This window comes from Pongo pygmaeus, chromosome 3 (genome assembly GCF_028885625.2).
Source record: "Pongo pygmaeus isolate AG05252 chromosome 3, NHGRI_mPonPyg2-v2.0_pri, whole genome shotgun sequence".
Taxonomy (NCBI): domain Eukaryota; kingdom Metazoa; phylum Chordata; class Mammalia; order Primates; family Hominidae; genus Pongo; species Pongo pygmaeus.
The window spans coordinates 164,053,110-164,070,286 of NC_072376.2; the positions used below are offsets into that span (position 1 = coordinate 164,053,110).

Below are 17,177 nucleotides of genomic sequence, written 5' to 3' on the forward strand. Positions count from 1 at the left end.
CTTTAAATATTGTCTGTTTCTGCTTTTTAAAATTTTTAATCTATTTTTAAATAGAGATGGGGTCTCACTATGTTGCCCAGGCTGGTCTTAAACTCCGGGACTCAAAAGGATCCTATTGTCCCAGCCTCCCAAAGCGCTGAATTACAGACATGAGCCACAGCCCCTGGCCCACTTGCTGCTTTCTGCATTACAACTGCAGTGGTGCAGGTGCAGTTCACACTGAGGTGGTGCACTCATCACTTCACACTGAGGTGCACACTGCAAACTGCAGCAATACCGCGCTCAAACATTTTGAGTGCCACATGTTTTACCTGTGAAAAGACATCTTCAAAAATGAAATACAGGCCAGGTGCTGTGGCTCATGCCTGTAATCCCACCACTTTGGGAGGCCAAGGCAGGTGGATCACTTGAGGTCAGAAGTTCAAGACCAGCCTGGCCAACATGGTGAAATCCCGTCTCTACTAAAAATACAAAAATTAGTCAGGCGTGATGGCATGCTCCTGTAATCCCAGCTACTTGGGAGGCTGAGGCAGGAGAATTGCTTGAACCTGGGAGGCGGAGGTTGCAGTGGGTGGAGGTTACAGTGAGCCAACACTGCGCCACTGCACTCCAGCCTGGGCAACAGAGTGAGACTCCGTCTCAAAAAAAAAAAAGAAATACATAAAATCTCATTACAAGTCACTGTTCACAGATGAAAATTTGCAACTCATTTTTATAATGGGAATCACTAAGCTCTAATTTAATGAAATGTTATTCCCCATCCCAAAAGAAAAAAATTCCATTTTTTCCTCATTAGTAGACCTGTATTACAAAAAAAGTACTCAATTATTATCACGATAGTTTGAACTTCATTAATAATTTTGTGGAGATTTGTTTCCTCTTGTTATATGCCTACATCCCAGTTTTGCTTCTTGGCCTACAAGGCCAAAACTATCTGGCTTTTCACAGAGAAGTTTGCCAATGCCTATTGTAAATAAGGAAATAAAGCATCCAAATTCAACTGACAGGGTTTGGGCAAAACTTGCAGTGGAGAAAAAGGTTTTTTAAATTTATAAAAAATATATATATATTTGAGACGGGAGTTTCACTCTTGTTGCCCAGGCTGGAGTGCAATGGCACAATCCCAGCTCACCACAACCTCTGCCTCCCAGGTTCAAGTGATTCTCCTTCCTCAGCCTCCCCAGTAGCTGGGATTATAGGCATGCGCCACCACGCCTGGCTAATTTTGTATTTTTAGTAGAGATGGGGTTTCACTGTGTTAGCCAGGATGGTCTCGATCTCCTGACCTCGTGATCTGCCCACCTCGGCCTCCCAAAGTGCTGGGATTACAGGCTTGAGCCACCGCGCCCAGGCAAAAATATTTTTATATTTAAGTGTATGAGTCCCTCTGGGCCAATTCAATGTTCTATTTTCCACTGCTAAATGTGAGACTGATGTGTACATGCTTGTGCACTTCATGTATTCAGAGGAGGTTCTCCCATTCATGCCACTGCTGTATTTAGAAAAGTGTTAATGGAACAAACTCCTCTGCCATTTGCCGTGTGTGTGTGTGTGTGTGTGTGTATTTAAACACAAGTGTTTCTACTCTCTGATGGCCACAGTTTTCACATGAGAGCGAGGATGCTGTCCAGTTGTTTGACAACTCAGAATTCTCAATCTCATACCTTGACTGTGGTTTCATCACACCTCCACCAACAGGAGTGTTTGATAAAACTCCAAAACAACTCAGGAGCCTGTTCATCAAGTAGTTTCTTGGGACTGTGTGGATGGATTCACAGTGCTTAATCCCTCTGGCAGTCAAGGACAAACTGCTATCTCTAACCTTTCGCTGCTTCTAGGCTTATTGGAGGGCTTTGGGTATTGGAGACCGCATGCCTCACTAAACAAGCCTTGCTGATAAAAAACAGTGTGTTCTGGGATGTAGCAGCCTTAGGATCATCTTGGTTTTTCATGAAGTGGTAGTAGAAACTCCTGGAAAACTGTTTATCTAGCACTCCACTGCGTGAAGCGTACTTGCACCTGTTGGGTCAATGGGGTCCTTACTTCACCTAAGTCTCCTAAATGATTGGGCCTGATTCACTGATGGCTCTGCAGAATGGAAAGCTGATAGTATCCATTGTGTTGCTGCTGCAATCCAACCTCAGTGTTAGCCATGCAACTAAAGTGAATGAAGTCCCTGCTCAGTGGGTGGAACTCAGTTCTCATAGCCAGTACTGCTTTTGATTAACCTTGCCCTATTTTAAAAATTATTATTTTTAGAGTTAGGGTCTTGTGCTGTTGCCCAGGCTGGAGTGCAGTGGTGTGATCACAGCTCACTGCAGTCTCAACCTCCTGGACTCAGGGATCCTCCTACCTCAATCTCCTGAGTAGCTGGGGCTACAGGTGTGTGTCCCCATGACCTGCTTTTTAAAATTTTTGTAGAGATGGGCATCTCGCTATGTCGCCCAGGCTGGTCTTGAACTCTTAGACTCAAGTGATTCTCCTGCCTCAGCCTCCCAAAGTTGAGATTACAGGTGTGAGCCACCACACTAGTTTTTGCTGACTTGCGCTGTTACTAATGGCCTAGACATCTGGTCTGCCACTTGAGAGGCAGACTAAAGACATCTCTTTTAAGGCTATAAACCATGAAAATAAATTGTGGCTGCCAACCAGAACATCTGGGTCATTCATGTAGATGACTACAGTTAAGGGCTGATAACACTACGATTGATAACACTTAGTGGAATCAAGCTGCTGATGAAGCCAGCATCACCTGGATTGTCCTCACAATGGCAACACATCCACCATGGCGGACTAGGCACCCAGTAAAGAACTCTTTCTCATGCATGCCAGTCTTGGTGACCCCTGCTAAAGTTATCCCATTTGTCTGGAGGTAAATAAGGTCATATTATACAGGACATGGGCCCGCTTGCTCCTAACTGACTGACTACACTGGCCATTTGGCCTCCTGTTAGGGCAACTCATGGCGGAGGGGCTGACTGCTGTTGAGACATTCTTAGGCTACATACAACGTTGCTGTTTCAGTCTGACCAACTGACTTTGACCATACAATTATAGCTCTTGAAACTAATGTCATATTCTTAGTCTTCCAAACTATTTGCAGTCTGACAGTGGGGAGCCCTTTGTCACAAAGGCCCCTCAGCAGCGAGCCAAAAGTGAGATTATTTGATGAATATTTCACACACCTTACCATCTGCAGATAACTGGCATTGTTGAGCATTAAAGAGGTTACTGAGTATATCACCCTCACCTCCTCCTGTTCCACATACCTGACTATCAGGTATTTGGGTCACAATATGACAGTCCTAGAATCCCAGAAAGGGATTATCTCCATTTCACTGTCTCCTGGGTAGTAATCAGGACAAAAGGTCTGGGTGAAAGAAAAGGTCTGGATGAAAGAAGGGATGATTGAAGAAAAACGTGTTATAGGTATTAATTTTATGTCAGTGGAGGGAAGGCAACAACCCTGGCATCTGCAGAGAAAACAGCTTAGACCACACTAAGGAGTAAAGACAGGGTCTCATTCTGTCGCCCAGGCTGGAGTGCCATGCTGCTATCACAGCTCACTGCAGCCTTGACCTCCCGGGCTCAGGTGACCCTCCCACCTCAGCCTCCTAAGTAGCTGGGACTACTGGCACGTGCCACTATGCCTGGCTAATTTTTTATTTGTTGTAGAGATAGGGTCTCACTATATTTCCCAGGCTGGTCTTAAAACTCCTGGCTCAAGGGATCCTTCTGCCTCGGCCTTCCAGAGTGCTGGGATTACAGGTGTGAGCCACCATGCCTAGCTGGAAGGGGAATAATTAATGCACAATTTGTTCCCTAGGTCAGTTTCTCAACCTTGGCACTATTAATATTTTAGGCCGGATAATTCGTTGTTTAGCAGTTACACTGGCTTCTACCCACTAGATGCCAGTAGCACCTTCCCTCTAGTTGTGACAAATAAAAATGGCTCAGACATTGCCAAATGTCCCTTGGGGGGCAAAACTGCCCCCAGCTGGAACCACTGCCCTTGATTCAAAACCACTACCTGAATCAAGTGGCAGCTGCAGCTAACAGTCTGACCTGCTGCTGGGCTTGTCCACTCCACTATGAAATGTGCTATGATATGAAAACAGAAAATCTCTTGTAGACATGGTCAGTCCTGCACTGTTCTGCTGTGCCTGATAACATCAACAACAGCACCCAAATTCGAACGTATACAGACATCAGGACCAACACAACCTTGATTCAATCTGACTGATCATATGCTTTTGATGCCTGAGTGGTCTGTGATACCCTATATGGCAACTGAAGCTGCAGCTACTTGGTGACACTGCCCCTGTGACTTAACCAATGTGATGATACAAATCAGGTTTAGCAATGAGTCCTGAACCAAAGTGACTTGTGTCCTTTTGGGTTATATTTTTGTATGTAGAGGAAAAATGGGTAGGAGAAAAATGGGTCATGAGATGTCTCCCCATTAAGGACAGGGGTCGCTTTCTGGTCCACCGATTGTCTAATTATTGCAATGACACCAGAGATTAACAGATCAGTTTAAACTCTCTGTACAGGTCTTAATGAATAAAATACCCTGGCCCTAGAATACCTCATGGCTGCCTAAAATCAGACCTACTGGTACTCCCTGAGATTTATTCACAGTGAGCTGTCTGGGACCCTGGAGAGTAAGACTGAGATCAATACTGCAGGTTGGCTTCATCTGCTGCTTTGAGTCTTGATAATAGACTTAATTCAACGTCATATGAGACAAACTGAGTGGATTTGGTTCTGGCTTCTGTTGGTTAGCTTAATCGAAGTGGTTGTCAGAGTAGCACACTTGTGTAAAAATTTAAGTTTGGCCAAGAATGTATCAGGCTGAGGAGTGAATAGTGACAGAGGCAATGTGCTGTAGACCCTAAGTGTCTCTGCACATTCTTGCTGAGTATGCCAAGAATACAATCCCTTGACTGTTCTTTACCCTGGCCACTTCTCAGGGCTGTGTTTGCACCCTTGTGAGCAACCTTGAAGGATGAGGTAACGTCTCCCCCAGGAAAAAAAGCAAGCTTGCTTCCACTTGCTATAAAAGTGGTAGATCTCAGTGTTCCTCTCCTGTCACACAACTCACTGTATAATGGGCCCTTTGCATCACCTCCTTGGGATTTGGGGGGGGTATGGGAAACTGACACATAAGAACATGAAACTCTGGTTCTCACTTTTGCTATAATAAAGTGTTTTGTTCTTGTCTCAGAAGTCTCATGTCTTCTGCTAACATCCATGAAACCATGCCAGGCTAAATTTTTAGCTTACAAGTTGGGTAAAATGTCAAACACTGCACAGTTCCTGACAATTTCTTCTCCCCAATTATTTGAAGCAAATTTAATGTATCAAATGTAAATATATTATCATGTATCTCTGAAATGATTTCTTAAAAAGAAATGTAACCACAATCCTATTAAAACAGCTCCAAATTTCAGTAATAATCTTTAGTATCTTTAAATATCCAGTCATACCAATTTAATGAGTCATTCATTCTCTGACGTAACGCTGTGATAGGCAATGCGAGTGTGACAGCTATGAAGGGTAATGAGTTTCCTTTTGCTAAGATCATTTAAGAAGTCAAGGTAGGGCTGGGTGCGGTGGCTCACACCTGTAATCCCAGCACTTTGGGAGGGTGAGGCGGGTGGAACACCTGAGGCCAGGAGTTCAAGACCAGCCTGGCCAACATGGCGAAACTCCATCTCTACTAAAAATACAAAAAATTGGCTGGGCACGGTGGCTCATGCCTATAATCCCAGCACTTTGGGAGGCCAAGGCGGGTGGATCACCTGAGGTCATGAGTTTGAGACCAGCCTGACCAACATGGTGAAATCCTGTCTTTACTAAAAATATAAAAATTAGCTGGGCATGGTGGTGGGCACCTGTAATCCCAGCTACTTGGGAGGCTGAGGCAGGAGAATTGCTTGAACCCAGGAGGCAGAGGTTGCAGTGAGCCAAAATCACACCATTGCACTCCAGCCTGGGTTGACGAGCGAAACTCCATCTCAAAAATAAAAATACAGATACAAAAAACTAGCCAAGCGTGATGGTGGGCACCTCTAGTCCTAGCTACTTCAGAGGCTGAGGCACAAGAATTGCTGGAACCTGGGGGCAGAGCTTGCAGTGAGCCAAGATCGCACCATTGGACTCCAGCCTGGGCAGCAAGGGCGAAACTACGTCTCAGAAAAAAAAAAAAAAAAAGAAGTCAAGGTAGAAAAATTATTGCAAGTGTCAGCTCCTAGAAGTGTATAACATCCATCCCGGCCCTATTATTATTTTTTTGATACGTATATGTATACATATGTATATATGTGTATGTATATATATGTGTATATGTGCATGTATATATAAGTATATATGTGTATATATACACACATATACATTTGTGTATATGTATATATGTGCACACATATGTATACATGCATGTACGTATACATGTATATGTATATACATGCATATACTACACATACATATATACACACGTGTACACATACGCATATACATGTATACACACATGTACACACACATACATGTATACATATGTATACACACATATATACATATATGTATATATACACATACACATACACACACTTTTTTTTTTTGAGATGGTGTCACTCTCTGTTGCCCAGGCTGCAGTGCAGTGGCATAATCTCAGCTCACTGCAACCTCCATTTCCCAGGTTTGCACAATTCTCCTGCCTCACCCTCCCCAGTAGCTGGGATTATGGGCCCGTACCAACATAGCCCGGCTAATTTTTGTATTTTTAGTAGAGACAGGGTTTCACCATGTTGGCCAGGCTGGTTTCGAACTCCTGACCTCAGGTTATCCACCCGCCTTGGCCTCCCAAAGTGCTGGGCTTACAGGCGTTGAGTCATAGTGCTCAGCCAGAGGCCAATATTTTGGTATTGTTAGTTAATTTTTGTGAAACATAGACAACCAGTAGGTAATTTTCCTGCCAGAATTATGAATTTAAAACATCACTTCTCCTAAAAAATATTTCATTTAATTATTGCCTAATTTACAGTACTTGAAGATAAATAATCCATGGTATACATATAATTAGAATTCCTTTAAAAAAATCAGAATACATCTCAGACTTTGAAATATAAATCTATTAGCTTAACAGTGCTTTTGTTAATCCATTATACTCCAAAATACTAATAACAGTGTTTTGTGTTATATTTTAATGAAAATCTAGATTTATGATTGCTCTACTGTTACCAAGGGCACAGCCCTACAAGATACAGCTGTATAAGATCTGATTTTCTAAATTTTCGAATATTTTCTATTAAAGAGAAAAAGGAATCCCCATTAGTGGATCCATTCATGTTTCAGTTTCTAGGTAACATCAATATAAATTGTCCACATAAAACCAAGAAGCTGACAGGACTTTTCTTCCTGAAGGATAAAACTTCAAGGCTTTACTACATACTGTGTAATTCTTTCTAATTGTTAAGTATTAGAGGCTACAACCATTACAGGCCAATGAAACAGATCAATTCTTCTTGTTTAACTGCTAAAAAAAATGTTATCACTTTGCCATAATAAATGGAAAAAGAACTGGATTGGAAATCCGCAAAGATAGGTTTTACTTTAGGCTCTGCAAGTAATTGTGACCTTAGGCAAATCATTTAATCTCTGCAAGTTGAACTCTGGTCTCCAGGGGCTCTCTACTGTGGTATAACAGGATGAGCTCGCAATTAAGAGAGCGGCCCCTAGATGGTAGTGTTGTTCTGAGTCAGGCTTTCTATTTTTTTTCCTTCTTTAATTACAGTGAAGTAAAAAGGCACAAGTTAGAAAATGACTTCACGTTAGTTCTGAAAAAAATTCAGTTGGCTGGACAAGATGGCTCACGCCTGCAAACCCAGCACTTTGAGAGGCCGAGGCGAGAAGACTGCTTGAGCTCAGGAGTTCAACACCAGCCTGGGTAACATGGTGAAACCCTGTCTTTACAAAAAAATTAAAAATTAGGCTGGATGCGGGGGCTCACGCCTGTAATCCCAGCACTTTCAGAGGGCGAGGCGGATGGATCACTTGAGGTCAGGAGTTCAAGACCAGTCTGGCCACTAAAAATGGCCATGATGAAACCCGGTCTCTACTAAAAATACAAAAAAATTAGCGGGGCACAGTGGTGCGTGCCGTAATCCCAGCTACTCAGGAGGCTGAGGCAGGAGAATCACTTGAACCTGAGAGGCAGAGGCTGCAGTGAGCCCAGATTGTGCCACTGCACTCCAGCCTGGGCAACAGAGCAAGACTCCATCTCAAAAAATAAAATGAAAAAAATAAAAAATTAGCCAGATATGGTGGCACATGCCTGTAGTCCCAGTTACTAGGGAGGCTGAGGTGGGAGGAACACTTGAGGCCAGGAGTCTAAGGCTGCAGTGAGTCGACATGATGCGATTGCACTCCAACCTGGGCAACAAAGTGAGACCCTGTCTCTAAAAAAAAATAAAATAAAATAAAAATTCATTGTGAAGAATTCATTCAATGGCATTCAAAATGACATTGAATCATGAATCATATGGCTCATGTGCATTTGACATTAATTAAAAGAAATAAACCATTAATGATTGTATCAAAGTGAACATATCGCCTTATAATTAGTCCATATAGTCATCATTATTTTCTCTAGGTATATTTAGGTAAGCTTAAGAAACTGAGTAAAAACTAAGAAATAAATGTTAGGAGTATTGATCTACAATCTTATAGAAAAATGATTTTTTTTTCAAATGCCAGTTCTATAATAAATTCTGATAAACGCACTTTCTTTCATTTTGAATATTACAGAGTGAATTCAAGACCTGTGATTTCTATGAGCACAATGACAGATATATTCCATTACCCTTCCAGCCATGTAAACAAGGGCATCTTTTAAGGAAAAACGCTTTTAGTGTTCAAAGGATAAGAATAATATATTAAGTGGCTTCTCTAGGTTTTTTTTCACCTGAGTCGGCTTGCTAGGAAAGGCTTCTCTACGTTTTTTTGTTTTTTTGTTTTTTTGTTTTTTTTTTGAGATGGAGTCTCGCTCTGTTGCTCAGGCTGGAGTGCAGTAGCGCGATCTCGGTTCACTGCAAGCTCCGCCTCCTGGGTTCATGCCATTCTCCTGCCTCAGCCTCCCGAGGAGCTGGGACTACAGGCACCCGCCACCACGCCTGGATAATTTTTTTGTATTTTTAGTAGAGACAGGGTTTCATGGTGTTAGCCAGGATGGTCTCATCTCTTGACCTCGTGATCCGCCTGCCTCGGCCTGCCAAAGTGCTGGGATTACAGTCGTGAGCCACCGCGCCTGGCCCTCTAGGTTTAACTTATCAAAGAAAAAGGATTAAGAGATTCTAGTTTGAGGAGGTTTAGATGAACAAGATCAGATTTTAACCTAAAATTCCTGAAAGGAAACAGAATGCATTCCTATTTCTCTCCCATAAAAGTCACTGAGTATAAAAATTGTTTCTCGTTAAACATGGTCAGTCTTGCCTTGAATTCAGTCAATATACAGAATAAGAAAGTACCTATGAGGCCGGGCTTGGTGGCTCACACCTGTAATCCCAGCACTTTGGGAGGCCGAGGCGGGCGGATCATGAGGTCAGGAGATCGAGACCATCCTGGCTAACACGGTGAAGCCCCCTGTCTACTAAAAATACAAAAAATTAGCCGGGCGTGGTGGCGGGTGCCTGTAGTCCCAGCTACTCTGGAGGCTGAGGCAGGAGAATGGCGTGAACCTGGGAGGCGGAGCTTGCAGTAAGCCGAGATCCTGCCACTGCACTCCAGCCTGGGCGATACAGGGAGACTCCATCTCAAAAAAAAAAAGGAAGTATCTATGAGAGCCCATATGTTACCTTTTTGCTTCCTGTCAGTTGGGTAGGTAATAAGTGGCAAGCACAACACAGAACATGAGAGTGAAATGACGTAAAACTGTGAATTTTGTTTCAGTATAGATTTATGTCAAAAATTAAAGAGGAAAGATATTGAGTGAATCCAAGATGGTATTGCTTTATGTGAAAGTCATCCATCCATCCATCCATCCATTCCAACCAACCAACCCACCAACCAACCTTTATTGAGCCTGAATGGTGCAAAGGACTAGAGATACAAAGATAAATAAGATACCACAGGCCAGGTGCACTAATACCAGAACTTTGGGAGGCTGAGGCAGGCAGACTGCTTGAGCCCAGGTGTTTGAAACCAGCCTGGGCAACATGGCGAAACCCTGCCTCTACAAAAAGAAAAAAAAATACCAGAAATTAGCTGGGCATGGTGGTGTGTACCTGTAGTCCCAGCTACTCAGGAGGCTGTGGCAGGAGAATCACTTGAGCCCAGGAGGCAGAGGCTGCAGTGAGCCAACAATGCATTGCACTCCAGCCTGGTCAAACGGAATTAAACCCTGTCTCAAAAAAAAAAAAAAAAAAAAAAAAAAGATACCACCTCCATTCTCAAAAAAGTCAGTCTAGTATGAGAAAGGGACTTTGAAAGTTCAGTTCAGTTTATTACAGTGTCAAGTAGATTTACAACTATTGCACTTATCATTCTGCTGACAGAAGGCCAAAACTTAAGATGGAGATTTTCCTCTAATAAGGATAGGTTTTAAGAATCTTCAATATAAGATGTTAAAATTATAAAGGCAAAGATAGATACCTCATGTTCCATTCCATATCCTTCCTGCTGTTGTACAGTTTGCTGCAAATGATAATTTAATTTGGCTAATGCTTTAAATCATTGATTTCTCATGAAATTACTTTTGAGTGAAATTTGACAAGAATTTTCTTTATACTCTCTTCTTTACCAAAACATATTAGAAGTCCCCATAGTCCAAAATAAAATGTAACCATAGAATGGGGAGATAACTTTAGTCAAAGACCAAGTAAATATTACCTTCTTTGCAGAACTCCAGGTTGTAGTCACGTAAAAGTGTGGCCACTTGTTGCCTAACTTTTTGGACAATGGGAAAAAAAACAACAAAAGCTAAAACGTGGTCCAGCATATGAAACTCTTCTCAAAAACAGAAGAAAGTCATGACCATTGTTGGGAAAGTGTTTTACATTTCCAATGAAATTCTATTCCATTGATCTGTTTCGAAGATTGTCTTCAACTTATTTGGCTCTAGTCCATAAATTGTAATTGATGCAGTCATGTAAAGAACCACTTTTATCTTAAGCTTAGAATTTATGACAATGGAAAGCAGGAAAGTGGTTTTTCATTCACTCTAATAATTGTGCAGGGATAAGCTAGGGAAAAAATATAACAAAAAGTACCAGTCTTCTGTCCTCTTAAATTATTTTTCATTCTGATTATATTACAAAGAAATGAGCTGTGGAGGTTTGGCACTGTTTTCCATCTTAACAGTTGTTCTGTATTGTAAGATTTTATATGTGATTCATAATGTACTACTATAACAAGACACAGTTTTTATATATTACTGGAATAATGCAAAGAAAATGAATTTTCCTTTGGGTCCAGTAATTGTCAAAGGAATGATTGCAGATTCAGAAAATGTGCTTTGTAATAACCCTGTTAACATAAAGTATACACTGAGGAAAAAAATAAGTATGGCACATATATGGAAGGATTAGTTGTATTAGCAAGGCATTTCAGGGATGGTTTTGGTTCTTTAGACTAAGTAAGATACATCCAATTTAGACCCCCTTCAAATCCTTAGACAAATGGGAATCACTTGGTAACATAAAGATTATTTTGGTGGGCAGGGGCTGATTTCACCATGTGCTTACAAATGCTCCAACTAGTCGCTAAACTATCCCACCTGAAGGAAGGATTTGCTCTGGTAATAAGGCCGATATGCTCAAGCTGTAAGAATTAATTGGAATATCAAAAATGAAATTTAGATTGCTAACCATGTCCTGATAGTTACAGCATGTAGAATATTAAATGTCCTCTTTTTTAACTAAAGTAAAAAAATGAAGCAGCCTGGTTAATTCACTTGTGCTGATTAAAACAGATGTCCACGTGCAACTTCTGCGTGTGAGCCTCCCCATGCTGCCATGCCACCAGATGCTTTCCCTTCACCTTGCTAATCCCACTGGATGTTTTCCTCGGTAGAATCCTAGCTCATGGGTTTCCATGTGCATGTTTCTATTGTAATGAAAATTAACTACAAAATCTAAACGTTTTCTGCTTTCAGAAAATTCTAGTGTACCATGTACAGCTTAGATATTTCTTTTTCAGTTAAAAAAAATAGTGCAAAAACATATCTGATAGTCAAGGTGATAGTTCAAGTGAGTTCTTGTGCCAAGGAACAGAGTCAAGCTTCTTCTCTAGCTGATCTGTAGAAACTGTATGTAGTTTTTGGGAAATATTCCATATTTTCCCATTAGTTCTCCACTCATCCAGTCATCATCTACAGATTCCAGCTCTGTTATTATATCTCCAGCCTGTAAGACAAAAGGAGTTAGAATTACTGGTTTCTGTTGAGAATAAGCATGGTAAATAGTGGCCTACCTAGGGCAGCATGGATAATCTTCTCTGTATAACTCATTTATCTTGATTGCTGAGAGAATTAAATGACAACGATGAGCTATACCTAATGATGCCATTTGCTTGTAAGCCTCTATTCCTTAAATCTCATTCCTTTGCCACTGCCACCCTTGCTGCACTTTGATTTTCCATCTTATACTTTGTGCCTCTCAAATTCACCTCTCCTAATCTAAAATCCCTCTTGAACAAATAATACTAGTTATCACACACACACACACACAGATTATTGAGTACCCACTATGTGTCAGACACTGTTCTGGGCACAATTCATATTCCCTCATTCTAGAACGGGAAGGCAAATAAACTGGCAGAAGAGGACAGAATGCGTGGGATTGCCAACTCATTAGGGCCATCAAGGGAGGGCCTCACTGAAGGTGTCATATAGGCAAAGACTTGGAGATGAGAAAGTGAGTCATGTGCTTCCTGTATGCCTTGTCTTATTCTGTGTACTTCATAGGAACTAACTTATGTAAACACCACCACAGTCCTAGAGATGAGTACTATGTTATCCTCATTTTAGAGATTTTTTTTTTTTTTTTTGAGACGGAGTCTCACTCTGTTGCCCAGGCTGGAGTGCAATGGCGCGATCTCAGCTCACTGCAACCTCGGCCTCCCAAGTTCAAACAATTCTCCTGCCGTAGCCTCCCAAGTAGCTGGGGTTACAAGTGCCCACCACCACGTCCAGCTATTTTTTGTATTTTTAGTAGAGATGGGGTTTCACCTTGTTGGCCAGGCTGGTCTCAAACTCCTGACCTTGTGATCTGCCCACCTTGGCCTCGCAAAGTGTTGGGATTACAGGCATAAGCCACTGCCCCTGGCTGAGATATATTTTTAGATTTCCTTATTTTAGTGAAAAAGAAACCAAAACTCAGATTACACAACTTGCCAGTGTCACATGTCTAGTAGTGGTAGAACCAGGATTCAAATCTAGTGCAATTCCAGGACTTATATTCCTAACCACTAGACTATGTGGCCGCCACATTTTACAATGGACCTTTTTACTTAGAAAGGCTTTTACTATAATTGCCTTTTATCAACACCCAGAGCATTTTGTACTCTACATTTATTCTTGCACATAATGGCATTTCTCCTCCACCATTTGGTTTATCACATTCCTCCTTATGGCCCCAGTATCTTTTTTTTTTTTTTTTTTTGAGACAAAGTCTCGCTCTGTGGCCCAGGCTGGAGTGCAGTGGCACGATCTCGGCTCACGGCAACCTCTCCCTCCCAGGTTCAAGCGATTCTCCTGCCATGGCCTCAATATCAAATTTGCATTTTTTCTCATCTTAAAGAGCTTCACCTTGACTCAGGACACTGTTTTATCTTCATCAGGTTAGTCAAAGGGGCTGTGTGTCTTATTCATGTGCAAATTAGAATTCTTTCAGCAGATGAAGACATAACTATTTTGTTCTTTATGGTTTCTAAACATTTCTTAGAATCTGTGTTTAAGATGCTACAATGGTCCAAGATGACTCTGGCTACTGTTAAGAATACCTTTATCAGGCTAAATGAATTTATTTGTAGCCTTAGTACATTACCCTCTGGAAAAAAAATGGCTTGATTTAAGGCTTTTCTTTATGGAAAATGGAAAGGATACATGCTATCAGATGTTATTAATTTACTCTGCTCTGCTAAAATCTGTAAAAATTCTGGCAATTCAAAATTTTTGTTATAAATAAGTTCCTTCTAGTCCCTAAATTATAATTTAATAGTTAACTGAAGTTATTTTATTTAGGTCTGGTCCAAACCTACATACCTTGTCAGTTTCCTGAGGGCTAGGACTATTTTTTTTTTTTTAGATGGAGTTTTGCTCTTGTTGCCCAGGCTGGAGTGCAATGGCACGATCTCAGCTCACTGCAACCTCCACCTCCCAAGTTCAAGAGATTCTCCTGCCTCAGCCTCCTGAGTAGCTAGGACTACAGGCATGCACCACCACACCTGGCTAATTTTGTATTTTTTAGTAGAGACGGGGTTTCTCCATGTTGGTCAGGCTGGTCTTGAACTCCTGACCTCAGGTGATCTGCTCGCCTTGGCCTCCCAAAGTGCTGGGATTACAGGCGTGAGCCACCGCGCCCAGCCAGGCTAGGACTATTTTCAAAAATTAGTTTTGGCCAGGTGCAGTGGCTCACGCCTGTAATCCTAGCACTTTGGGAGGCCAAGGCAGGTGGATTGCCTGAGCTCAGGACTTCAAGACCAGCCTGGCAACACAGTGAAACCCTGTCTCTACTAAAATACAAAAAATTAGCTGGGCGTGGTGGCATGCACGTGTAGTCCCAGCTACTTAGGAGGCTGAGGCAGGAGAATTGCTAGAATCCAGGAGGCAGAGGTTGCAGTGAGCCGAGATCACGCTGCTGACTGCACTCCAGCCTGGGCAGCAGAACAAGACTACTTCTCTAAAAAAAAAAAAAAAAAAAAAAAAAAAAAAATTAGTTTTATCTATTAACATTCTGTGGATATTTAATAAAACTGAAAGCAGTGCAGAATCCCTTAACAACAATTCTAACAATTCTAGAACTATCTTATGGACAACCATTTGTAAAATGAAATGAAGATAACCTGTTTTCTGGAGGATACTGTGCATTCTGTTATTTATACTGACATAGTTTAAATGAAGACCAAAATAACATCCAAGAAGTTAAAATTCATATTCTTCACTTGCAGTAAGTTTATGTAAAGATAAAAGGGATACATTTTGAGCCACTGACTCTCAAGGACTAAGGCAACAGTTTTCTTTCTTTCTTTCCTTCCTTCCTTCCTTCTCTCCCTCCCTCCTTCCTTCCTTTCTGTTTTAATTTTGTTTTAAAGACCAAGACGTTAAAGGAAAAAAAGGGAACTGATAGAAGGTTATGAATTTTTAATTTTGCATAGCTTACAGCAGAAGAAATACCTATCATTTATGGCTGGGTGTGGTGGCTTATGCCTGTAACCCAGCTCTTTGGGAGGTTGGGGCAGGTGGATCGCTTTGAGCTCAGGAGTTTGAGACCAGCCTGGGCGATACCCAGTCTCTACAAAGAATACCAAAAATTAGCCAGGCATTGGTGGCTCACACCTGTAGTCCCAGCTACTCAGGAAGCTGAGGCTGGAGAATCGCTTGAGCCCAGGAAGCCAAGGCTGCACAGTGAGCTGAGATGGTGTCACTGCACTTCAGCCTGGGCAACAGAGTGAGACCCTGTCTCAGAAACAAAACAAAACAAAACCAAAAAAAAAAAGGAGAAAGAAAGAAAGAAAGGAAGGAAGGACGGAAGGAAAGAAAGGAAAGAAGGGAAAGAAGGGAAAGAAAGGAAAGAAAGAAAGAGAGAGAAGCCGGGCACGGTGGCTCACACCTGTAATCCCAGCACTTTCGGAGGCCGAGGCAGGCAGATCATGAGGTCAGTAGTTTGAGACCAGCCTGGCCAATATGGTGAAACCCCGTCTCTGCTAAAAATACAAAAATTAGTCAGGTGTGGTGGCGTGCGCCTGTAGTCCCAGCTACTTGGGAGGCTGAGGCAGAAGAATTGCTTGAACCTGGGAGGCAGACCGAGATCGTGCCACTGCAATCCAGCCTGGGTGACAGAGCAAGACTCCATCTCAAAAAAAAAAAAAAAAAAGAAAGAAAGAAAGAAAAAGAAATATCTATTATTTGCTAACAATACATTATAACAGAAATGACGTTTAATACAAAAAGATGAAATAACATTTTATCCTTCAGAGTAAAGTAAAACACCATCACAAAATAGGAAGTTAGCAACTTTATGGTGACATATTTCAAGGCATGCCCCCTTATCCCGACAAAGGCTGCACATACCTGATTCAGGTATTGCCTTGTTTTCCTCTTTTTTTTTGTTGAGACAGGGTCTTGCTATGTTGACCAGGCTGGTCTTAAACTCCTGGCCTCAAGCAATCCTCCTGCCTTGACTTCCCAAAAGTGTTGGGATTAGAGGTGTGAGCCACTGTTGCTCGGCCTTTTTCTCATCTTCTTGTAGGCAAGTGAAAATCCTGTTTGGCTGTCCACTGTTTTAAACCACACCTTGTCCAATCATTCCTTGATATGTTAATTCTTTCTATAGTATCCTTTCCTCTGACTGAATATCTTCAATGATAGAGAATTTACCACTGCCTGACACAGGCTATTTTGACAGCAGTGACGACTAAAACCACCCTCCTTCTTCTAACACTGTTCCCAAAGTGCTTTCCTCTGACCATGGTCCAGTTGTGGATTAGGGAAATAGAATCATGAAAATATCTACTTTTGGCCGGGCGCGGTGGATCATGCCTGTAATCCCAGCACTTTCGGAGGCTGAGGTGGGCGGATCACCAGGTCAGGAGATCAACACCATCCTAACACGGTGAAACCTCGTCTCTACTAAAAAAAATACAAAAAAGTTAGCTGGGCGTGGCGGCGGGCACCTGTAGTCCCAGCTACTCGGGAGGCTGAGGCAGGAGAATGGCGTGAACCCGGGAGGCGGAGCTTGCAGTGAGCTGAGATCGCCCCACTGCACTCCAGCCTGGGCGACAGAGCGAGACTCTGTCTCAAAACAGAAAAAAAAAAAAAAAAAGGAAAATACCTACTTTTACTTTAAGAAGAAATTAGGCATTTCTTCAGTGAAAAAAAAAAAAAACCTTTGCAAACTAGCCCAACCTTTTGGGACTATTTCCCCAAACCTCTGGTCATTGCCTTTGTGGACAAGAGTGCAGTG

The 17,177-nt window shown here is 42.0% G+C and overlaps 1 protein-coding gene across 22 annotated transcripts in view; it reads right to left on the reverse strand.

The window, feature by feature from the left end:
* Positions 1-10,477: 10,477 nt before the first annotated feature.
* Positions 10,478-17,177, reverse strand: part of SH3D19 (SH3 domain containing 19) — a 204,034-nt gene continuing 197,334 nt past the window's right edge. For all 22 annotated transcript variants that reach the window (XM_054484892.2, XM_054484878.2, XM_054484871.2 and 19 more), the window contains one exon: positions 10,478-12,398. In XM_054484892.2, the coding sequence (XP_054340867.1) occupies positions 12,282-12,398 (117 nt within the window). In that variant the 3' untranslated portion in view covers positions 10,478-12,281. The remainder of the gene's footprint in view (positions 12,399-17,177) is intronic.